General features: G+C 52.4%; 3 protein-coding genes across 3 annotated transcripts; 2 read left to right on the top strand and 1 right to left on the bottom strand.

Moving 5' to 3' along the window:
* Positions 1 to 15,861, bottom strand: spred2a (sprouty related EVH1 domain containing 2a). Its single transcript, XM_036137727.1, has 6 exons — positions 15,486 to 15,861; positions 11,944 to 12,118; positions 6,696 to 6,864; positions 5,513 to 5,577; positions 1,807 to 1,962; positions 1 to 1,701 (listed from the first exon to the last, which is right to left on the bottom strand). The coding sequence occupies exons 1-6, from the start codon at positions 15,509 to 15,511 to the stop codon at positions 1,009 to 1,011; spliced, it is 1,284 nt and encodes a 427-aa protein (XP_035993620.1). The 5' UTR covers positions 15,512 to 15,861; the 3' UTR covers positions 1 to 1,008.
* Positions 7,343 to 9,905, top strand: LOC118563251 (keratin-associated protein 5-1; the record flags this gene model as incomplete). Its single annotated transcript, XM_036137728.1, has 3 exons — positions 7,343 to 7,432; positions 8,517 to 8,626; positions 9,416 to 9,905. Coding segments are annotated over exons 1-3 (690 nt in total), but the record flags the coding sequence as incomplete, so codon positions are not given.
* Positions 15,862 to 18,761: 2,900 nt separating the features above from the next.
* Positions 18,762 to 24,526, top strand: etaa1 (ETAA1 activator of ATR kinase). The gene is made up of 6 exons (XM_036137723.1): positions 18,762 to 19,011; positions 19,382 to 19,513; positions 20,153 to 20,223; positions 20,343 to 20,455; positions 20,732 to 21,981; positions 23,385 to 24,526. The coding sequence occupies exons 1-6, from the start codon at positions 18,873 to 18,875 to the stop codon at positions 23,498 to 23,500; spliced, it is 1,821 nt and encodes a 606-aa protein (XP_035993616.1). The 5' UTR covers positions 18,762 to 18,872; the 3' UTR covers positions 23,501 to 24,526.
* The last annotated feature ends 390 nt before the right edge of the window (positions 24,527 to 24,916 follow it).

The following is a 24,916-nucleotide window of genomic DNA, read 5'->3' as shown; positions in this document are numbered from 1 at the left end:
TCAGGCAGCAGATGGAAACGCCTGATTAGATTAAACAGTTATGAAAAGGGAGGCTTTCTGCTGTTCTGGTGTTGCCACTTTAAGAAGAGTTTACCTGTCTCCACCTGCATCTACCACCTCTGCTGCTGGGGAGCACATAGAATCAGTCCAGGGGCCACACAAGGCCCCAGGGCCACATTTCTGGACCCCTCTGCATTGGAAAGAAAAAGGTTACCAGCTTGAGTGAAGTTTGTGGAAACAGCACCGAGCTGAAGGTGAACTTATTTCACCAAACCGTCCGTCCCATTTTAGCTGCAGCGTTGCTGATTGGACCAGGTCTACAAATCACCTTAATGAGTTAATTGGTGCAAGTAATTCAGTTCAGACTGAGCCTCTAATGCTATACAGGGGGAACAGCCTGTATTTTGTGTTCATTTCAATGATTCTGGCTTACAGCGGATGGAAACCCGACACACCGAGTTCTGCTAATGAAAGGTTGAGTGGAAGGAAAAAGTGTGGCTCAGGCCACCAGGACAGAAAGAGGCCTGTGAAGATTCAGATCGCGCTCTTTTTATTGGCCTGGTGTGATTTTCCTCAGCTTTAAGCAAGAATCGTCAGAGTTAACGACATATATCACTACGTGTAGCATGAATTTTCATACTTAATAGTTGAAATGTGAAAAGTTTGATACTTTTCATATTTTCTGTGAACGTCTGATTTATCGTAAAACCAGGAAAATGAAGCACCGTCTTCCAGATGAACAGCGTGGTGCCGCAGCATCACCAGAAATGCAGCCTTCGTTTCCCTGTGGAAGTAAAAGCGGGTTTTCTGCGCCGTCAGCCCTGATGCACCAGCGCGGCGTCCACACTTTGACCGGCAGCTTTTCTTCACGGAGCCTTTTGGTCGGAGTCACAGAAAAAGCACAACGGCTGACACGAAGTTTCACTTCCTTCTACAAACGGACCACATGGACAACAGGACAACAGGTTTCTATGTGGTCTCTGTGGAGGGGGCGGGGCCGGCGGCGCCTCACCCCGCCGCCCGGTGCTTCCCGCCGCAGCAGTGGCAGGCCACGCCGCAGCGGTGGCACGCCCTCAGGGGAGCGTAGCAGCACATGCAGGGCGCCACCAGCGACAGGCCGACCAGCGCCGTCCAGCGCAGGCAGAAGCGCTCGTCGCTGGTGTCGCAGGAGCACGGGTCCGAGTAGTCGCCCTCCGGGTCGGACATGCAGTGGTACAGCAGGCTGTCGGCGCACCACATGAAGCTGACCCGGCGGATACAGGTCTGGATGGGGTCGGGGGCCTCCTGGCACCGGCCCCGCCCGTTGTCCTCGTGGTTGAACGTGTCCTGACAGTAGACGCAGCGCAGGCGCTCCTCGTCCTCCGTGCGGCTCTTCCCTTTGGACGCAGGAGGCCGAGGCTGCAGCGTGACCACCGCCCTGCGGCCGCCGGCCGTCTCCAGGCAGCCCGGCTTGCTGTCGTAGCCGCGCTGCACGCCGCAGCTCAGGGGGTACGGGTACGCGTAGTCGTGTTTGGGCGCGTCGTTCTTGGCGAAGTGCACGCAGGTGTCCGGGTTGTGTGGCTGCATGAGTTTGTCACGCGTGGAGTTGGCGTGACGATAGTCCTCGTATCCGGTGAGCCAGGTTCGCTCGCGAGGGCTGATGCGAACGATGTCCTCCTCCTCCAGAGGAAAGTTGACATGACGAGGAAAGATGTGCACCGCCTGTGAGAGAGAACAGAAACTAGTCTGCGACTCCATGAACCACGAAGGCAGAGACTTCATGCAGACCTGCAACGGCAGGACGTCTGAACTGCAGCACGAACTCACCGGGTCCAGGAAGTAGTGGTCCGAGGGCCGGTGGTGCTCGTAGAAATGTCCCAGGATGCAGTGGTGCCGACGCGGTTCACAGAAATGGGCCGGCGCCAACACGTGCATGCTGGGCTCTCTCCTCTGAGACGAGTTGGACGAGCTGTCGGTGGCCGTCTGGAGGAGAAACAGAGCAGACGGAAACGTCGTTAACAGACCGACAGGCTGAGGCTGTTCTAGCCTTTAAACAAACAGTTCCAGCTGCCCAGAAGGTTTCAGAGAAGCCCCGCTTCCTCCTGCAGAGCCTTTCATCCTGCATGTTTAAAGGCAACTTCCAGCTGAGCTCTTTCCAGGAATGCCTTTAGAGGAAACACCCTGACTTCCTTCGCTTCACGGAGACTTCAGCCCTGCGGGCAGGAAGGGAGGACAGGTCTGCAGCCTGCGGTTCCTTCCTCTGAGGCCCGCTAAGCCCACAGGGTCTGTGACGGAGATCCAACAAACGTCTGCAGGGTCAGACATCATGTTGGAAACTAGAACAAAACCCACAGAAGGACAGGAAGCAGCACGTCTGAATATTGCACCAACAAACATGGATCTTTTCCATTTTCTTTGCATTTTGTGTTTCTGTGTTTCTCCACAGTTTGTGGAGATTTTTCCTCTTTCACCATTTTTTACTTTATCTGTTAACATCCATTTCAGGGCACAACACCTTCCAAAGGCTTTATCACACACACTCTCCCCATGTTCCCAGTCCCTACAGAGCTCCAGCTGTTCCTGTCTCTCATTCCTCATGCAAACGGGTCTTCCAGAGTCCAACAGAACCGGGTCGTCCCACTCCTGGTTCCTGTCTGGCTGCAGGGTCTGGTTGCATGTTTGATTGAAGAAAAGGAACCTAAGATTAGGGGCAGGAACACTGGAAAAGGCCGAGGAGGGTTAGGGCAGGTTAGCAGAACCCGAGATCGGTTCTGTAAAACAGGCTTGGGTCAAACGCCGGCAGGCAGAACCAAAGGCCTCAGCAAGGTCTGTGGTGATGAGAACAGTCCAGGTCGTGTTAAGAAAACAGAAATCAGCGTAGAACCAGAACCAGAACCAGCATTATCTCCCAGGTATGTGAAAACATCCCAGGAATTTGACTCTAGACTGAACAATGCTGAGATATGCTTACTTGTACGATAATACAATAACAGAATAATGCTGTAATAACTCAGGCACTGTCAGTACAGGAAACACATCTGAGCACTAGAAACAAGCAGAGATTGAGACGATGAAGCAAAGATAATGACTGAACAGCAGCAGGTGCAGCGGCCTGTGATGAATGAAGCATGAAGTGGAAGCTTAAACACCAACAACAACATGTTGCGTGACAGGAGTGGTACTGTAGGCGTAGCAGCACAACGCTGCCCTCTAGAGTCTAGGAGAATAGTGCTACTCCGGAGCAAAAGCAGCGCGGAGCGTAAATACTGCAGACGTTGTGTCCGAGCGTCTCATTTCCACGCAGAACGTACGTGCATCAAGCAAAAAGCGCTTGATGCACTCATGCACACAGCAAAATGCTGTGCAATAAATTCAAATCATCCAGTTACAGAGCTGTTCAGTTGGCATGGATGTCCATCAGACATTAATAAACAGGTGCGCTAATAGACATTAGCATGTGAGACACAGAGTAAATTATTCTCGCGTTTTCTGCAAGCTTGAGTTCAATTTCTTCTCTGAAATAATTGAATTCTTGCTTAAAGTCATTCTTGTCCTCATCTTTGAATGTTTCCAGTTTCATCTTCACTTCTTGCTTCATCTCTCTTGCTATTCAAGCTAGCTCGTCACGCAGCGCTATGGTATTAGCCGTTAGCTTATCTCCTTCAGCATTAGCTGTTAGCATAGCTCCATGAGTACAATTGTCTTCCATTACAGAGTCTTCTTCTGTCTTGTTTCGGATTCCTCGTGTTGTCTTCTCCACTCTGTTTATGTTACATTAAATTTCGGTTATTATTATTTGTGGGCTGTAATTTGATGTTATCTAGCGAGAGCTCTGCTTTAGGCTGCCATCTCGCGTTACGCCAACCCAGAAGTCCGAGTAAATCAATCTCATCTAATCAAGAACTGATGGAACCAGCAGCGTGTCTGTAAACCTGTAACAGATCATGAACTGGGCTGCTGGTTCACACTCCCAGGGGGCGATAGCCTCACAGCTTTGGGAAAGAAGCTTTTTTTAACTCTGTCCATGCCTCCACCACCTCCCCCTGTATGCAGAGAGGAGGTGCTCAGTCCTGGACCTCCTGTGGTCTATCATCACCTCCTTGGTCTCAAGGATGCCGTCCCTGCTGGACAGCCTGCAGTTCTTCTACAGGGAGAACGTCTCCACAGAGGACGCCGTCTGGTTAGAACGTCTCCAGGACACTGATGCCTCCTTCCGCCTGCAGAGTTCAACTATTTCTTACCCTGCTGGTTGTTAATTGAAAATAAATCATAATGGAATATTTTTGACAAAAGCCAAATGTTAAATATCAATGATTCATCATGGAGAGGCACGTTTATTTATAGCACACTTCAGAGTATACAAAGTGCGGAACATGAACAGAAGAAAACGTCTCAGAGGAACGTCTCAGAGGAACGTCTCAGAGGAACAGCAGCAGCTCAGATATCAGACACAAACTAAAACATTAACATTTAAAGGCAACTCTAAGCAAACAGGTTTTAACTTTAATTTAAAGGAACTCAGGCTTTCAGCACTTTTACAGTTTTCTGGGAGTTTGTTCCAGATCAGTGGAGCATAGGAACTAAATGCTGCTTCTCCATGTCTGGTTCTGGTTCTGCAGAGTAGATTCTACTAAAGATAAACATGGATTAGTTTCTCCAGATCCTGCTGAGACATCAGTCCTTTAATCCTGGAAATGTTCTCCAGGTTCTAGAAGGTCCACTTTGTCTTCAGATGGAGGTTCAGGTCTGAGTCCATCACTACTCCCAGGTTTCAGGCCTGATCAGTGGTTCCTAGCTGAAGCAGCTGAAGCTGTGAGCTAACTCTGGATCTCTCCTCTATTGGTCCAGAAATTATTCCTTCAGTTTAGTTTTTATTCAGTTAAAGAACATTTTGTCTCCTCCTGCATTGATTTCTTCTATTTCCTCAGAGGCTGAACTGGTTCATAGTCACCTGGTGACATGGTGATGTAGAGCTGTGTGTCGTCTGCATAGTGATGGTAGCTGATGATGTTTATGATCTGAGCTAGAGGAGCATGTAGATCTAGAACAGGAGGAACCCAGGATGGAACCTTGGAGAACCCCACATGTGATTTATGTCGTCTCTGATGTAAAGTTACCTGCTGATGTAAAGTTACCTGCTGACACTAAAAGTCCTTTAAGTAGGATTTAAACCAGTGGAGAGCTGCAGCAGAGAGACCGACCCAGTTCTCCAGATGTTCTAACAGGATGGAGTGATCCACAGTATCAATGCTGCACTGAGGTCCATCAGAACCAGCACTGAGGTTCTGAGGTCCAACAGAACCAGCACTGAGGTTCTGAGGTCCAATAGAAGCTTCTGTGGTTTATTTGGCTGAAATGGGACATTTTGTCAGAAGTAGTTCCAGCTGAATACGGCATTGGTTCTGGTGTTGATATGGAAGTACAAAGTGATCCTCTAATTTTTAGGATTTTCTCAGTAAAGAAGTTAGAAAGTTCCTGACAGGCCCTGGTGGAGTGGAGTTATCACCAAACATAGAACCAGGTAACTTCTCACCGTGAAGACGTCATCGTCTCCGAGCTCCGCTTCATTCTGCAGCGTTGATGAAGATGTTGTTGAACCTGGTGAACAGAGCAGATCTGTGACCGATGACGCCCTGAAGGAAGCTACAGTAGATGCTGACGTGAACATGAAGTGACCACTGCAGAGCTTTACTGATCCTATAAACAGGAACATGATGATTTGTGGTATTAATGTTAGTGAGACAGTGATAACTCACAGGGGTGTAACCTGATGGACCACTAAAGAAACCTTTATGAGGCCAGATAACGGCTGAGCAGGAAGCTTTGATCACTTCTATGTTCCTCAAAAAGCTGTTCTGACCAACAATGTCTCATTTTATCCTCTTCCATTAACAATCATACCTGAGATCTGCTGACCACGCTCCACATGGTCTACAACTTCTAACGTATAAAGCCCTTAATAATCAAGCTCCATCATATATCAGAGCTCTGATTACCCCGTATGTTCCTAACAGAGCACTTCGCTCTCAGACTGCAGGTCTGCTGGTGGTTCCTAGAGTCTCTAAAAGTAGAATGGGAGGCAGATCCTTTAGCTATCAGGCTCCTCTCCTGTGGAACCAACTCCCAGTTTTGGTCCGTGAGGCAGACACCCCGTCTACTTTTAAGACTAGAGTCTTCAACCAATGGATGACACATATAACCATGTTTCATCCTCTCTCTCTCAGCCTCAGTAAAACCTCCACCTCTTGGTACAGCAGTCAGTCTTTGAGACCCACTGGATCCTAACTGCTGCCTGTTCTAGATCCAGGAGATGGAGGAACTTCTGGTTCTGCAGCGGATGCTTAAACTCATACAGTTTCTTCTCAGGAACGTCCTTTCCAACCGTTTACAAGGAAGTTTCAGTCAGACAGCTGTAGTTTATGATGGTGGAATAAGCCACCAAGCAGCATCAGAACAGGGTCCCCCTCTAGTTTCTTTCTGTTACACTGGGAATGTCTCCTTTAATCTGGTTTAACTCTAAAAGCTTGCTGTAGTTTCTTTCTGAAAACGTTTTTATTTGTCACTTGAAAGAATTAGCAAACTAACTAAATGCAAAAGGACGGGTTAATTTGGTAGGAGTGGACTTTGAACACAGCAGGGTGGGTCTGTAACGAGCAGCATGATAAACCAGATGACTTAACGAGGCAGCTTCACACGCTGACTGACGGCTTTCACACCTTCTGCCAGGTCCTCCAGAGCCCGCCTCACCCCGCGGTCAAAAGCTCGCGCGTCAGACGAGCACTGGAAGGTCAGGCCACACTTCCTGTTGTCTACCTTCCAGTGGTGGAACGTGGGGGTGGCCTTTGTGTAGACCAGGTCCTTTTTCAAGAAACACTCCAGAATCACCTGAGAAGAAAGAAAGGAAAGTTGGACCAGAGTAGAGATAATAACACATGCTCATTTTACTCACTGACTGAACCTTTCCTCTTTTAAGTGAGTTTCTGAGATTATTTCTATTTATTAAACGTCAGAATAATGAGAGAGGATTTTAAATGTATACATGCAAATTGACAAGTTCCATTATTTTCCTGAGTAGGTTCTTGGAAAGGCTGGAAAAGTTGGGTCACTCTCATCTCGTCAGCTCCTTGTCTCATTATTCAGACAGCAGATAGAAACCCTTTGATAATCACAGCAGCGTTAAAGCAGGAACAGGTGAGTCTCATGTGCTTCTACCTGCAAATATCTGCTCTTTACTGGAGCCTCAGCTGGAAATGTTGGAGACATCACGGCCAGCAGCTCGTACAGACACACACAGAAGGTAATGTGGGGTCCTAAATAAGAAATAATGACGTTTCTCCACATAGTTTTACTGTTTAACAGCAGCATGGCGCTGGAGATGAAGGCCTGGCTAAATGTGGGCGGAGCTTTGTGCCTGGGCTTGGTGCTCACCTGGTGGAGTGAAGGGAGGGAGCAGGTGAGTGGGCCGCTATGCAGGCCGCTGCGATTATTGTGTACCAAGTTAAGTTTTGGAACGTTTTTCTAAGTTGTTAGTCTTTCTTTTTCTCAATAAGGTTAACAAAGGCGGTATTTGATCTCAGTGAATCAGTTTTAACGAGCGCGTCAGACCAGGAACCGCCCACCTCAGCCTCTCAGTCCTGAAGTTGCTGCCACGCCCACAATCAGACAGATTCGCTGAGTAAAGGTAAAATGGTGAATCAGCGCTTTATCTTCACGCTGCACCCATCCACCCCCTGACGGTGGTGAGCTGCGCCTGCAGCCACGCTGCCCTGGCCCAGACTCACAGAGGCGGCCAGACGTCGCTTCAGTATAAACAGTAAGATCAGAGAAACAACAAACTGGACGGTTTTCTAAAAGTCTTCAGGAGGAAAATAATCCTTAAAGATAAACTAAATCTAATTAGTCCAACACTTTAGCATTTTGTACCTGATTATTTCTTATTTTAACAGAACGTTCAAGAATGCCCATGGATTCTTCAGGTTGTTTGTTCTGTGCTCATCACTTAGATTCAATAAATCAGAATATTATTTATTTCTGTTAATTATGATTATTTTCTGCTCCAGGAAATGAAAACACAACTTTTGAGATTAGAATATTACACCAGATTGTTAAAACATTTTAATACAGAAAAGTGGGCAAAACGAAGGTTCAATACCTGCTTAAAGGTTGTTATTTTTAAAAGTTTCTTTTACTCTGACATCAGAACCAGAATCGGATTTACTGACCAATACGGCGGCTCTGCCTCATTTTCTGTAGCAGTTTTTTCTTTCATTGGACTTTGAAATGGCTTTTTTTCTCCGTGTTCCTGAATGCACCAAAAGAATGCAGTAAGAGACGTTTTAGAAATAAAACTGGAATGAAATGGAAATAAAACTGGATTTCTTTTCCAAAACGTTCCGAGGATGGCGTGTTATTAAAGGGCCTCTCAGACCGGAACCTGCTGTGCCGTGGAACCCGTTATTTTCTTTGGTTTGTGCCACGCAAGGACGCTTTACCCGTGGCTCACGCTGACTATGGAGCGGGTTCTGGTCCTGATCCAGTTTGCCACAAACCCCGACTCACACACGTCTGAGGGGAAAAGCAGCCAGCTGTGGCTCCAGCTGCGGCTCCAGCTGTGGCTCCAGCTGCGGCTCCAGCTGTGGCTCCAGCTGTGACTCCAGCTGTGGCTCCAGCTGCGGCTCCAGCTGTGACTCCAGCTGTGGCTCCAGCTGCTGCGGCTCCAGCTGCTGCTCCAGCTGCTGCTGCTCCAGCTGCTGCGGCTCCAGCTGCTGCGACTCCAGCTGCGGCTCCAGCTGCTGCTGGAGCAGCAGCTGGAGCCGCAGCTGGAGCCACAGCAGCTGGAGTCGCAGCAGCTGGAGCCACAGCTGGAGTCACAGCTGGAGCAGCAGCTGGAGTCGCAGCAGCTGGAGCCGCAGCAGCTGGAGCCGCAGCTGGAGCCGCAGCAGCTGGAGTCACAGCTGGAGCAGCAGCTGGAGCCGCAGCAGCTGGAGTCACAGCTGGAGCCGCAGCAGCTGGAGCCACAGCTGGAGTCACAGCTGGACTCCAGCTGCTGCTCCAGCTGTGACTCCAGCTGTGGCTCCAGCTGCTGCGGCTCCAGCTGCTGCTCCAGCTGCTGCTGCTCCAGTTGCTGCTGCTCCAGCTGCGGCTCCAGCTGCTGCTGCTCCAGCTGCGGCTCCAGCTGCTGCTCCAGCTGCTGCTGCTCCAGTTGCTGCTGCTCCAGCTGCGGCTCCAGCTGCTGCTGCTCCAGCTGCGGCTCCAGCTGTGGCTCCAGCTGCGGCTCCAGCTGTGGCTCCAGCTGCGGCTCCAGCTGTGGCTCCAGCTGCTGCGGCTCCAGCTGCGGCTCCAGCTGCGGCTCCAGCTGCTGCGGCTCCAGCTGCTGCGGCTCCAGCTGCTGCGACTCCAGCTGCTGCTCCAGCTGTGACTCCAGCTGTGGCTCCAGCTGCTGCGACTCCAGCTGTGGCTCCAGCTGCTGCGGCTCCAGCTGCGGCTCCAGCTGCTGCGGCTCCAGCTGCTGCGGCTCCAGCTGCTGCGGCTCCAGCTGCTGCGACTCCAGCTGCTGCTCCAGCTGTGACTCCAGCTGTGGCTCCAGCTGCTGCGGCTCCAGCTGCTGCTCCAGCTGCTGCGGCTCCAGCTGCTGCGGCTCCAGCTGCGGCTCCAGCTGCTGCGGCTCCAGCTGTGGCTCCAGCTGCGGCTCCAGCTGCGGCTCCAGCTGCTGCTCCAGCTGCTGCTGCTCCAGCTGCTGCGGCTCCAGCTGCGGCTCCAGCTGCTGCGGCTCCAGCTGCGGCTCCAGCTGCTGCGGCTCCAGCTGCGGCTCCAGCTGCTGCGGCTCCAGCTGCGGCTCCAGCTGCTGCGGCTCCAGCTGCTGCGGCTCCAGCTGCTGCGACTCCAGCTGCTGCGACTCCAGCTGCGGCTCCAGCTGCTGCGGCTCCAGCTGCTGCGGCTCCAGCTGCTGCGGCTCCAGCTGCGGCTCCAGCTGCTGCGGCTCCAGCTGCGGCTCCAGCTGCTGCGGCTCCAGCTGCGGCTCCAGCTGCGGCTCCAGCTGCTGCGACTCCAGCTGCTGCGACTCCAGCTGCGACTCCAGCTGAGGCTCCAGCTGCTGCGACTCCAGCTGCGACTCCAGCTGTGGCTCCAGCTGCTGCGACTCCAGCTGCGACTCCAGCTGTGGCTCCAGCTGAGGCTCCAGCTGCTGCGACTCCAGCTGTGGCTCCAGCTGTGGCTCCAGCTGCTGCGACTCCAGCTGCGACTCCAGCTGTGGCTCCAGCTGAGGCTCCAGCTGCTGCGACTCCAGCTGTGGCTCCAGCTGTGGCTCCAGCTGCTGCGGCTCCAGCTGCTGCTCCAGCTGTGACTCCAGCTGCTGCTCCAGCTGCTGCTCCAGCTGCTGCGGCTCCAGCTGCTGCGGCTCCAGCTGCTGCTCCAGCTGTGACTCCAGCTGCTGCTCCAGCTGCTGCTCCAGCTGCTGCGGCTCCAGCTGCTGCGGCTCCAGCTGCGGCTCCAGCTGCTGCTCCAGCTGCGGCTCCAGCTGCTGCGGCTCCAGCTGCGGCTCCAGCTGCGGCTCCAGCTGTGGCTCCAGCTGTGACTCCAGCTGCTGTGGCTCCAGCTGCTGCGGCTCCAGCTGCTGCTCCAGCTGCTGCGGCTCCAGCTGCTGCGGCTCCAGCTGCGGCTCCAGCTGCTGCGGCTCCAGCTGTGGCTCCAGCTGCGGCTCCAGCTGCGGCTCCAGCTGCTGCTCCAGCTGCTGCTGCTCCAGCTGCTGCGGCTCCAGCTGCGGCTCCAGCTGCTGCGGCTCCAGCTGCGGCTCCAGCTGCTGCGGCTCCAGCTGCGGCTCCAGCTGCTGCGGCTCCAGCTGCGGCTCCAGCTGCTGCGGCTCCAGCTGCTGCGGCTCCAGCTGCTGCGACTCCAGCTGCTGCGACTCCAGCTGCGGCTCCAGCTGCTGCGGCTCCAGCTGCTGCGGCTCCAGCTGCTGCGGCTCCAGCTGCGGCTCCAGCTGCTGCGGCTCCAGCTGCGGCTCCAGCTGCTGCGGCTCCAGCTGCGACTCCAGCTGCGGCTCCAGCTGCTGCGACTCCAGCTGCTGCGACTCCAGCTGCGACTCCAGCTGAGGCTCCAGCTGCTGCGACTCCAGCTGCGACTCCAGCTGTGGCTCCAGCTGCTGCGACTCCAGCTGCGACTCCAGCTGTGGCTCCAGCTGAGGCTCCAGCTGCTGCGACTCCAGCTGTGGCTCCAGCTGTGGCTCCAGCTGCTGCGACTCCAGCTGCGACTCCAGCTGTGGCTCCAGCTGAGGCTCCAGCTGCTGCGACTCCAGCTGTGGCTCCAGCTGTGGCTCCAGCTGCTGCGGCTCCAGCTGCTGCTCCAGCTGTGACTCCAGCTGCTGCTCCAGCTGCTGCTCCAGCTGCTGCGGCTCCAGCTGCTGCGGCTCCAGCTGCTGCTCCAGCTGTGACTCCAGCTGCTGCTCCAGCTGCTGCTCCAGCTGCTGCGGCTCCAGCTGCTGCGGCTCCAGCTGCGGCTCCAGCTGCTGCTCCAGCTGCGGCTCCAGCTGCTGCGGCTCCAGCTGCGGCTCCAGCTGCGGCTCCAGCTGTGGCTCCAGCTGTGACTCCAGCTGCTGTGGCTCCAGCTGCTGCGGCTCCAGCTGCGGCTCCAGCTGCGGCTCCAGCTGTGGCTCCAGCTGTGGAACAGCGCTAGCGAGAACAGAATTTCCCGTGGTCCTTCCTGTTCCCTCGTAAATGATTAAAAGCGGTTTCTGATTTTTAGCGTGAACTCGTTATCCGTGAGGATATTTATCCTCCAAAGCCGTTTCCTTGGGTTTCTGTGGCGCCGTTCTGTTCGCAGTAGTCAGGCTAAGTTGGTGCGTGCTTTTATTGTGAAATTCACTGGCACTATATCCTGTCTAGCGCCTGATGTTTCCTGTTTAGCTGAGGAAGTGGACCCCCTAACAGAACCGCATGTAGCTGCTGTGAGCTGACAGGTAGAACCCACCTGCCGGTCTTTGAGGCGCTCGCCGTGGATCAGGAAGCTGGTGCGTCCCTGCAGCTGATTGGACAGCAGCCGGCACACGCCCACCCGGCTCAGGCAGCCGTCCTGCGCCAGCCAGCCGCCGCTGGACTCGTCCCGGGTCATCACCACCGCCCTCACGCGCACAATGTAGCTGTCACTGCAACACAAGGCCAGAACCTCTGGGACCGGTACACAGGGCCCGGTGGACCGGTACCGGTGGACCAGGACCAGAGGACCAGGACCAGTGGACCGGTACCAGTGGACCAGGACCAGTGGACCGGTACCAGTGGACCAGGACCAGTGGACCGGGACCAGTGGACCGGAACCAGTGGACCAGGACCAGTGGACCGGGACCAGTGGACCGGTCCTCCTCTGGACCAGTGGACCAGGACCAGTGGACCGGGACCAGAGGACCGGTCCTCCTCTGGACCAGTGGACCGGGACCAGTGGACCGGGACCAGTGGACCAGGACCAGAGGACCGGAACCAGTGGACCAGGACCAGAGGACCGGGACCAGAGGACCGGTCTTCCTCTGGACCAGTGGACCGGGACCAGTGGACCGGGACCAGTGGACCGGAACCAGTGGACCGGGACCAGTGGACCGGGACCAGTGGACCGGAACCAGTGGACCAGGACCAGTGGACCGGGACCAGAGCCCACAGAACCATCTGAGCCCACAGAACCATCTGAACCCACAGAACCGCCAGAGTCCACAGAACCACCTGAACCCACAGAACCATCAGAGTCCACAGAACCACCTGAACCCACAGAACCATCAGAGTCCACAGAACCACCTGAACCCACAGAACCATCAGAGTCCACAGAACCACCAGAACCCACAGAACCGCCAGAGCCCACAGAACCATCAGAGTCCACAGAACCACCAGAACCCACAGAACCACCAGAACCCACAGAACCGCCAGAGCCCACAGAACCATCAGAGTCCACAGAACCGCCAGAGCCCACAGAACCATCAGAGTCCACAGAACCATCTGAACCCACAGAACCATCAGAGTCCACAGAACCGCCAGAGTCCACAGAACCATCAGAGCCCACAGAACCACCAGAACCCACAGAACGGCCAGAACCCACAGAACCATCAGAGTCCACAGAACCATCTGAACCCACAGAACCATCAGAGTCCACAGAACCATCTGACCCCACAGAACCATCAGAGTCCACAGAACCACCAGAACCCACAGAACCACCAGAACCCACAGAACCGCCAGAGCCCACAGAACCATCAGAGTCCACAGAACCGCCAGAGCCCACAGAACCATCAGAGTCCACAGAACCATCTGAACCCACAGAACCATCAGAGTCCACAGAACCGCCAGAGTCCACAGAACCATCAGAGCCCACAGAACCACCAGAACCCACAGAACGGCCAGAACCCACAGAACCATCAGAGTCCACAGAACCATCTGAACCCACAGAACCATCAGAGTCCACAGAACCATCAGAGCCCACAGAACCATCAGAGTCCACAGAACCGCCAGAGTCCACAGAACCACCTGAACCCACAGAACCATCTGAGCCCACAGAACCACCTGAACCCACAGAACCATCAGAGTCCACAGAACCGCCAGAGTCCACAGAACCACCTGAACCCACAGAACCATCTGAGCCCACAGAACCGCCAGAGTCCACAGAACCACCTGAACCCACAGAACCACCTGAACCCACAGAACCATCGGAGTCCACAGAACCACCAGAACCCACAGAACCGCCAGAGCCCACAGAACCATCAGAGTCCACAGAACCACCTGAACCCACAGAACCATCAGAGTCCACAGAACCACCAGAACCCACAGAACCGCCAGAGCCCACAGAACCATCAGAGTCCACAGAACCACCTGAACCCACAGAACCATCAGAGTCCACAGAACCACCAGAACCCACAGAACCATCAGAGTCCACAGAACCGCCAGAGTCCACAGAACCACCTGAACCCACAGAACCATCTGAGCCCACAGAACCATCAGAGTCCACAGAACCACCAGAACCCACAGAACCGCCAGAGCCCACAGAACCATCAGAGTCCACAGAACCATCTGAACCCACAGAACCATCAGAGCCCACAGAACCACCTGAACCCACAGAACCATCTGAGCCCACAGAACCACCAGAACCCACAGAACCGCCAGAGCCCACAGAACCATCAGAGTCCACAGAACCACCAGAACCCACAGAACCATCAGAGTCCACAGAACCACCTGAACCCACAGAACCATCTGAGCCCACAGAACCACCTGAACCCACAGAACCATCAGAGTCCACAGAACCACCAGAACCCACAGAACCGCCAGAGCCCACAGAACCATCAGAGTCCACAGAACCACCAGAACCCACAGAACCATCAGAGTCCACAGAACCACCTGAACCCACAGAACCATCAGAGTCCACAGAACCACCAGAACCCACAGAACCATCTGAACCCACAGAACCACCAGAGCCCACAGAACCGGCAGAGCCCACAGAACCATCAGAGTCCACAGAACCGCCAGAGCCCACAGAACCAGCCGAGTCTACAGAACCACCTGAACCCACAGAACCCACAGAACCACCAGAACCCACAGAACGGCCAGAACCCACAGAACCACCTGAACCCACAGAACCATCTGAGTCCACAGAACCACCTGAACCCACAGAACCATCAGAGTCCACAGAACCACCAGAACCCACAGAACCACCTGAACCCACAGAACCACCAGAACCCACAGAACCACCTGAACCCACAGAACCATCAGAGTCCACAGAACCATCAGAGTCCACAGAACCATCTGAGCCCACAGAACCATCAGCGCCCACAGAACCATCAGAGTCCACAGAACCATCTGAGCCCACAGAACCATCAGAGCCCACAGAACCGCCAGAGCCCACAGAACCACCTGAGCCCACAGAACCGCCTGAACCCACAGAACCAGAGTCTGGGTTCCAGGTGTCCTTTTGCAGAACATCTGGAGTTCAGTCCGGTTCTGGAAGTGGACTTCAGGTAAATTCTGGAAGCGACACCTCGGTCCATATCGAAGCAAAGCCGGGTCCAGAACAGAACCACGTCTGAGCAGAACTTTAACGTGTTGTGCTGAGTTCCCAGAACCTCTGAAGGCTTTCAGCAGCTGGCTGACCGGGACCTCCGGGTTCTGCTCCAGCCTTCTAAACGTTCTGGTTCCGGTACCGGGTGGCACCACCAGAACCTCCTGGCTGAGTCAGCTGGAGGTCCATACGGAACCAGCTGCCAGCAGCAGAACCGGCTGTGTCTGAGCAGAACCGCAGCGGGAACCTGACGATGACTCACAACATGCAGCATCTCCGGAACCAGAACCGAACCGGCTCCTCTGTCTGCGGACCTCCGCGCTGCCTCTCCGGCCTCGGTGAGGAAGAGGAGGCCCTCCTCATCCTCCTCATCAGTGGGGCTCACACCGCGTCCACGTGATGAGGCGCCTCCTGCCACTCACACCTCCTGGAGCAGCGGAACCGGGAGCAGAACCGGGACCAGAACCAAACCGCGCCGCGTTACTCACTCGTCTGGCCGCAGCTCGGCGCTCATCTTCGCCGCTTCAGCTCCGCTCGGGTCGAGCTGCCGCAGGCGCGGCGCGGCGCGGCGTCTTCATGGTTCCGCAGCAGCGGCAGGAGCGGTGATGCGGTTCTGCGATGCCGGAGAGGCTGACGCTGCTGCGCCTCCAACACCTCCACCTGTCAGCGGGCGGAGCGCCGCGGCCGCCTCCGCTGCTCCTTCTCCTCCTTCTCCTCCTTCAGCCCGTCCGCCGCCTCCCAACGGGCCGGGACGCTGTGACCGAGCGGGAGGTTCTGGGGTCGGTGAGAAAGGCACCGCACGATGCCCATCTCCTCCTCACACCATGATGGACTCAGAGAGGAGGGGGTGGAGGGGGAGGGAGGTGACGTCAGACCCGAAGGACCGCAGGATCACGTGGCATAATAACAATAATAACAACAACAGTAACAACAACAACAAAAATAATAATAACAATAATTATAATAACAATAATAACAACAACAACAACAACAACAATAATAATAATAATAATAATAATAATAATAATAATAATAATAATAATAATAATAATTATTATTATTATTATCATAACAATATTTAATAACAATAACAACAACAACAATAATAATAATATTAATAATAATAATAATAACAACAGCAACAACAACAACAAAATAATAATTATAATAACAATAATAACAACAATAACAACAACAACAATAATAATTATTATAATAACAACAATAACAACAACAATAACAACAACAACAAAAATAATAATAACAACAATAAAAATACAAATAATAATAATAATTATTATTATTATAATAATAATAACATAATAATAATAACAACAACAATAATAATAATAATGATGATGATGATGATAATGTTATTATTATTATTATTATTATTATTATTATTATTATTATTATTATACCGTGTCTCTCTCAGGACAGGACAGTAATCTCAGGGGTGGGTTATAAGGTTCTGGTTCTGGTTCTATTATAGTTCCACCCGGATCTAAAGCCCAGGGGTCCGTTCTTCGTACGTCGCTAACTCAGTTAGCTGGATTTCATTGTTGACGATTTGGCATGATCTTGGATCGTTTGGTTTTTCGAAAGACTTCCTGCACTTGTTGTCATAGCAACAAGTGCGCCAGCTTAAGCCTGCTCCAGAACAGGCTTATTTCATGTAAACAAGATTAGATCACGGCTGTATCCACCAACCACCGTGGGTCACTCCTGGTTCCCGGGAACTTCTGTGGACCTGAGTGGATCCTCACACCTGGACTGCTCAGAACGAGGCCCAGCATAGACAGGACGTCTACGGCAGCCTAAGAAGTCCAAACTTCCCCAGGAGGAGCTGCTCATCTTGTCCTGTGTTCGTCCATCACTGTGTGGTTCAGCTCGTCAACAAGAGTCCAAACAACAATCAGGTCTGGACCCAGACCCAGAACTTGTAATAATCCAGTCAGAAAGGCAGATAACAATTCAATAAGTCAACTTTAGTTAACTTACCAAGCAGACCAGGTCAGTTTGGTTCAGGTCGTTGGTCCAGTTGCTGAAAGCTTTCCTGAGGAATCTCAGCCAATCACAGTTACTGACTGTGCAGAACTTCCTCCTCCTTTGCAAGCATGTGGCGACAGTCAGAAGAAATGGTAGATCTTGACAGCTGTGTTGCTGTAAGACATACAGCGTCACTTCCTGTGTTCTGTTGCTACGTTGTTGCTGTAGATCGTGGTTTGGTCTTCCAGACTCTTGATTCTGCCTTAATTCTCTTTGCTGTGACATCTCCCTGTTTCTAACACTAAGTCTCCTATCTGCTGCTCTCTGTGTCTGATGTTCAGTTATTCCTCTGCCTCCTTTAGTGATAATGGTACATGTAATAAATGTAGAGTTTTTGTAGCTTTGGGGGTGAAGGTGTCAGAACTGGAGGCCCGGCTCTGTGCTGTTGAAAAACCAGCTGATAGCCCCTTAGCTAGCGCGGAGCCGCAGAGATTAGCTTCACGTAGCGGTTCTCCTCCTCCAGCAGCAGCCGAGCAGCCGGGAACCCGGCCGGCTGGGTGACGGTCAATGCAAAGAGACGTAGGCAAGTTTCAGGGCCCATTTTGTGCGTATGCAACCTTTATAAACGAGGCCCTCAGTGAGGACTGTGTGGGTTCCTCTGATAGAACTGTGGAGAGTTATTTAATCTGTCATAAGAAAAATGGGGGTTCATCTTTTAAAGTCATGCTTTCACCATGTTATTGATACGTTTAAAAATGTCAGTTCCTAACTAAATAATTAGTTCACAAAATAAATATTTAGCTCAAAATTAAATATTTTGTTTAGAATTTAAACATTTAATTTCTTAACTACATATTTAATTTGCAAAGTTAATATTTAGTTAGGAAATTAAATATTTAGTTTGGAGCTAAATATTTAGCTTGTTAACTAAACATTTAACTAGCCATTTAAACATTTAGTTTGTAAACTAAAATTTGCTTACAAATTACATATTTAGTTTGGAACTTTTACAATTCAAACATTTATAACTGTATAACTGATATGAATGACATGGTTAAAATAAGAGTTGGGGGAAAAGAACCAACATTTTCCCCTCTTATGACTCAGTCCATCCATCCATCCATTTTCTGACCCGTTTAATCCCTCATGGGGTCGCGGGGGCTGCTGGTTCCTATCTCCAGCGTTCACTGGGCGAGATGACTTAGTCTAAATATTCCTAAATATTCCTGTACATTTATGACTGTGTAACTTCACAAATAGACGCGTCAGACCACATTTTAAAAGTACTTCAGTCCTTTAACTGGAGTAAAAAATTATTTACTGAGCAGGTTTGAGTATGAATACTTTGACCCAAGTACTAGAGTTGAGATTGAATCGAGCCCCGCAGAGGTGAAGGTACACGGACCAGAGGTGAACTATTCTGACCGTGGAGAGGCCCAGCGCCCTGATTCATGGCCGACTCAGACTTGCTGCCATCCAGCTGCACATCAGAGCTAAACTTCGCTGCAAGGCTCCGAATAAAAACACAAGACTAGAGAGAAACATAGGGATTTGTGCAGTTTGTTCGTTTATTAATGTTGAGCATCATGTGACTTTACAAAGGGCGCCCCCTAGTTTTCAGTGTGCATTAATTTAAATTTATATTAGTGTTTATAGCTGTCAGTTCCATTTAACGTCGAGTATTAACATAAAATGAATTTAAACTCTTGTTTCGTTTGGAGTGACTTCGAATGAAAAACACGGAAGCGGCATTTTCCGCTTAGTTGTGCTGCTCCTGAACGCACCCTGCCGAAAGGAACTCTGGGAAAAAGACAACATGGCGGGACGTTCAAACCGCGGAGACTGTGCAGAACCGACAGTTGCGTAGCTGAGCGGACCGGACCGCCATGAACGGAGGCCGAGGCCGGTTCGACGTCCCGGCGGCGGCCAGAACTCCGAGGAGGAACCGCCTGAGCCGGAGCCTCAGACAGAGCCAGGCGGGTCCGGCGGAGGTCCTGGAGTCCACCCGGAACCAGACGGAACCAGGTCTGAGGTCCCGGTCCAGTCCGCCTTACGTTCAGAACCCAGTTAGTTCTGGGTTTTCTCCGCCGATCAGCCGCTTCTGGTGTAAAAACGGAGGTTTTTCCAAACAGAACCGCTCAAACTTTAGTTCGGCACCGAACCTGTTCCCGCTGCATTGAACCCAGTTAATATGTTCCGGTTTGTTCTGAGAGTCTCTCCAGAACCCAGACAGTCCAGGTCCGGTTCGGCTTAATGGGAATTATCTGCAGGTTCTGTTAGAACTGTCCGAACCGTGCAGGAGAGTTTTATCCTCCAGCAGGGTTCTGCTCGGCATGGATGTGTTCTGGTTCCGGTTCTGGTTCTGAGTCTGTGGTTCGCTTCTGCTCTCCTGCAGACTTCAAGACCCCCACCAGGATCTCCAGGTCCAAACCAGGTCCCGGTTCCGACGTGGCGTCTCCGCACAACGAGTCGGACCTCCAGCAGGACATCATCTGGGACGCCACCTCCCCGCCGCCCCACAGACTGGGTGAGTGCGCCTCGGAACCGGTCCTGGACCGGTACCAGAACTCCACAGATGATGAAGACTTTCATGAAATGGTTAAACTTCAGTCACTTAGAGTTCTGTTCAAACAGAACCGTCTCCTCCTCACTAGAACCCTAGGGAACCCGCAGAACCATAGTTTGGACCCGTTTGGACCTTCAGGCTGCCTGAGCTCAGAACAATGATAGTCAGTGTGCAGAACATGAGTCGGTTCTGTTAGAACCCAGCCAGCCTGTCTGAGGATGTTCTGCTCAGACAGAACCCGGCTGACCCGATCCAGGTTCTGATCTGGGTCATGGCACCTTCATCAGAATATCTGCAGAAACAGAACCAGCCGGGTCTGTGGAAAAGGTTCTGATGCTCAAACCCGATCGTTGCTGACTGAGGGTCACCTGCCAGGTGTGTGGGGGCGTGGCCACCTGGAGCAGCGGCACCATTAGACGGCTGCAGCTGGGTCAGAACCACGTGGTTCTGATAAAACGCGGAGCTAAAACCCAATAAACCCGTTTTGGATGTTTCAGAACCGGGTGCAGAACCGCTAGAATGGACTCACTGGTTCCAGTTTGTTGCTTTCATCTCACCTGGTTTCCGGGCCGGTCCGGTCCGGTTCTGTTCTGTTGGCAGGAAAAAGAGGTAAAAAGCCCGGCGCTGGACCCGTGAACATCTCTGAGATCGTCAGCAGGATCGCTCCAAAGGTCAGAACCGCTGCGCTTGGACCCGGCACCAGCTGGTGGTACCAGCCGGTGGTACCGGGCCGTGGTACCGGGCCGTGGTACCGGTTGCCGGACTCTGATGTTCTGTTTGTCCCGTGCAGCACGGCAGGCCGCGGGTCACAGAACCGGCGCTGCAGCAGTGGATCGGGGACAGCGCCGCCATCCCGTGCACGCCGGACCCTCAGGCTCCCAGGGCCAAGAAGAAATCCCCCAGGTGGGTTCTGTTTGGGCCAGAAGGCCCGGTTCTGGTGGTTCTGATGAGCAACATGAAGCCGTCCCAGTGGGAAAAGTCCGGGTTCTACTGCTCCGGACCTGCTGGCTGACGGGTCGGCCCGGTCTGAAGCACCGTCCCGGTTCATCCTCAGCGCCTTCTTCAGAACTGCTGGAGTTCTGTTAGAGGTTCTGTTAGAGGTTCTGTTAGAGGTTCTGGCAGGTTCTGGACGGGGAACCAGAATGTTCTGGATGTAACTTCTGGTTCTGTTTCCTGCAGACCCAACGGCGTGGAGGACCTGCTGCGGCTCGCCAAACAGTTCGACCTGAACATGTTCCACCAGGAGGACCAGAACCCGGACCAGAACCCGCAGAAGAACCCGGACCAGAACCCGCAACAGAACCTGGACCAGAACCCGCAGCAGAACCCGGACCAGAACCCGGACCAGAACCTCCTGCACAGCAGCAGTCTGGACCGCCGCTCTCAGCCGCTGGAGGACGACTTGGACTTCCTGTTTGACGGTCCGACCCAGAAGCTGAGCGGAACCCTGAGTCCGGCCCGGTCTCAGGTCCGACCCGCCTCAGCGTGTGGTTCCGCCTCAGCTGTCGGCAGGACGGCAGAACCGGGCCCGGCCCAAACCGGGTTTGAGGACGACTGGGAGAACGACGACTTGCTGAACGACTCGCTGGTTCTGGAGATGACCCAGAACCCTCAGAGCTTCCTGGTACCGAAGCTCTGCTCCACCCAGAAACCAGCGGGTTCTGTCAGAACTCCAGGCCCGGTCGCTCCGGGTCAGAGCGGTCTAGGTTGGGTCGGTCCGTCGGTCGGAACCAGAATCCAGAAGGAAAACCTGAGACCCAGAGCAGCTTCAGGTTCTTCTGGGCCAAAGATCCAGCAAACGGGTTCAGGTTCTAGAGGCGGTGAGCAGAACCGGACTCGACCCGGATCCATGCAAGCGGGGAAACCGGGTCAGACCAGCAGCTCCAACCCAGAACCACGGCGCTCCCAGAACAATCCTCGGACCTCTGGGGGAGGATCGGCGCCGGCCGCGGACCTCGGGTCCGATGTGGCGGACTTCCCGGATGACGACCTGGACTCTCTGTTCTCATCAGAACCAGAACCGGGCTGGGGCGACCCGGCTGACGACGACCTGCTGTGTGAAATGTGTGACGACCTGGAGAACCAGATGCTGATCCAAGTCCTGGTCAGAACCGAGCCCGCCACCAGCCAGAGCCCGGTTCTGTCCAGTCAGAGAGCGGTACTGCAGCCGACCCACAGAACCTGGGAGAACCGGGTCCCACCGACCGCGGCCGGCAGCTCATTGGCTGCTGGGGTTGGTGCGCAGGTAAAGCAGCCAATGAGGTTCCAGCACCCTCAACCTGCAGCAGACGCTGCCTTCAGAACTTCACAGACACGCACAACTGGGTCAGAACCATCTGCAGAACCGTCTGCAGAACCGCGGCCCACCAAGGCCAGACTCTTCACCTTCAAGAAGCCCGTCAGCCTGGTAACCATGGAGACGGGAACAGGTAAGAACACCTCATCACCAGGTGCTGCTCTGATCTGGGTCACTGTGTAAACGCCATCCCTCTGCAGGAAGTAGACTGGAAGTAGACGGGAAGTAGACGGGAAGTAGACGGGAAGTAGACAGGAAGTAGACAGGAAGTAGACGGGAAGTAGACAGGAAGTAGACAGGAAGTAGATAACTTTATTTAAAACATGACAGGACGACGCCTGGTGGCAGTTCTCCATTATTCAGAGCTGGTCCAGAATATCATGTTCTATGTGCTGTAGGACAGAAAAGGGTGCATATAAACACCTGTGGACAGGTATGTGTACCTGTACCTGTGAGGCTTTTATTGCTGCGTTATGACGCCACGTTCCTCTGAGGTGGAGATTCAACCACAACGCCTCCAAAGTTGCTGCAACAAGATGGCTGCTCCTCCTGTGATGCTCATCAGCGGCGTTTAATGGCACTAACCACGGCGTAGAGCGTCTGTGGGTCAGAATCTGTAGGAGGACGTTTCCTATCAACTGTCAGGGAGAAACTCTCCTCCACCGGGATCAGCTGCTACACACAGCAGTGATCTCACAACACCAATGTTTCCACGTTTTCACTTTAACATTAATAAGTTATAGCTGATAAAAAATCTAAACTGTTGCGCTCCGGTCCAAGAGGTCACGTGATTTCATTTCCACGCCTAATAGGTTGGAGATGAGGCGGAGTTGACTGGATTCATTCTTCCAGCTGAATGCGCTCCCGACGCAGGAGATACAAATTCTGCCGTGGATAAGTTGTTTGGCATAAAGACACCTGTCACCTGTGCTATCCTAGCGCAGCAGGTCTTGGTGATATCACAGTAAAATGAGCAAAAGTCTGGATTATTTCTGCCCTGTGATGGACTGGCTACCTGTCCAGGTTACACCCCGCCTCTCACCCATTGACAGCTGGAGATAGAGACCGGGACCCTTCATGAACCCAGCAGGGATAAGCGTGTTAGAAAATGAATGAATGATGGATGGATGGATGGATGGATGGATGATGGATAGATGATGGATGGATGGTCTGGGCTATTTCTTTTTCCTTTCCATAAAGATCTTTGCCAACTGGCAGCAGAAAATGCTATTATTGGACTTTCTTCGTCTGGAAACAGATGCAAACAACCCTTTACGGAAGCAGCCATGATGAAGTGGTTGAACTTGCACAGCTGACAATACAGCGATCTGATTGGCTGAGCAGCAAAAATCGAATCACATGACTTCTTGGACCGGAGCGCACCAGTTTAGATATTTTATCAGTATTACATATACTGAACATGAACCCCTCCCCCAAGGTGTCTCTAACCGGTCTTCCTACCAGAACCCGGACCATGTCTGACCCACGTGATGTCACCGTGTGACTTGATGATGTCACTTCCTGCTCTCGCTGCAGGGAAATGTTCTGCGGCTGAAATAGAGCTGAAGAAGCAGCAGGCGCTGGAGAGGAGACGACAGCGGCTGCAGACTGTGGAGAACCGACCCGGAGACAGCCGACCCGGTTTCACCTGAGCCGGTTTCACCTGAGCCGGTTTCACCTGAGCCGGCTTCACCTGAGCCGGCTCCAGGTGACCAGAGACAGAAAGCGGCTCGTTTCCTCTGCTGTGCTCGTTGCTTCAGTTAAAGCAACAGCTGAGCAGGATGGTGCGTTCAGGTACCACAGGACAAGCCGCCGCCGTCCTACAGGAGCCCGGAAAGGACAAACTAAAGTCTTGTTGCCAGTTCTGCTCATATCTGTGGGTGATCGTTGCCGTTATGAAGCGGTTTTTGATAAAAACTGTATGACACCAAGAGCTTTTCTGTCTCTTATGACCTTAAAATGCTGCATTTTAAAATCTTTTTTCAGTTTAAAACAAAAAGAATTGATGTTTAATTCCCCAGAACTGATATCTGTCCTCCTGTGACGTCATCAGCGCCACTGATTGGCTGAAGGTGACGTTCCTGCAGCAGCTTCTCCTCCCGCTGTCCTTTTAACGCCTCAGCAGCCGCTCAGGTAGCTCCGCTGGTCATACCTGGTCACACCTGGATGCACCTGGTCACACCTGCAGCGACGTGGAGGAGACGACGTCCAGTCAGGATGGCGGTGGAAGCTCTGCAGCGTTCTCTCTCCCAACGCTTCCAGAAAGAGTTTCTGTGTTGGTTCTAGTCAGGAGATGGAATCAGTGAATCTGTGGACATCCCTGCAGGACGCTGCTGAGGATGAGGATGAGGACGAAGAACAAACGGGTTTGACCCAGAGATTCAGACCAACAGTTTATCTCACAGTGAGACCTCCTGTTTCTCTCCAGCTTTGTTCTGTGTGCTGATCCGCTTGGAGGCCGGGTGCAGATGCAGTGAACAGGAAGTAGACGCTACCTTCTGTTAGTCATTATTTATTCGTGTTATTTTTACACATTTTTATATTTTATTCTTTGAAAACCAGAAATTGCAGATAACTTTATTTTCTCTGTCCGTCTGATTCCCGTTCTGCTGAGTAAATCAATGTGATGATCGGTTCTTCTTCTAGTTGAGTAAAACTAATAAAATAAATGAAAGTAATAAATGTTGGTAAATCTGAGCTCATGTTGCGCGGCAGAAATTATCTAAATCAGAAGAGTACAAATTTTTCATTACAGAGGCCAAAATCATCAAATTAAAAAATACTCAAGGGCCAAAAAATGAATTTTGAAACAGCAAAAATGACCCAAAACTTTCTGCAAATATATTCTTTACCTGCTCCACAAAATATGGGCGTGCAATATTTGAATTAAACATTAGATTCCCTGTAGATCCAGAGTTTTGTGAATGTGATTTTAAAAGAATCATCTAGTTTGCTAATTGTTTTGGACTCGATTGTGAAAATGGAACCAAATTCTTGTCTATTAGCGCTTAGAGGACTTTGATCTTTATTTGAAAACAAAGTTTTAATAAAGTTGCTGGAAAATGTCC

This window comes from Fundulus heteroclitus, chromosome 5 (genome assembly GCF_011125445.2).
Source record: "Fundulus heteroclitus isolate FHET01 chromosome 5, MU-UCD_Fhet_4.1, whole genome shotgun sequence".
Lineage (NCBI taxonomy): Eukaryota > Metazoa > Chordata > Actinopteri > Cyprinodontiformes > Fundulidae > Fundulus > Fundulus heteroclitus.
Note: the sequence above shows the minus strand (reverse complement) of the source record. Positions and strands in the feature narration are given on the sequence as shown.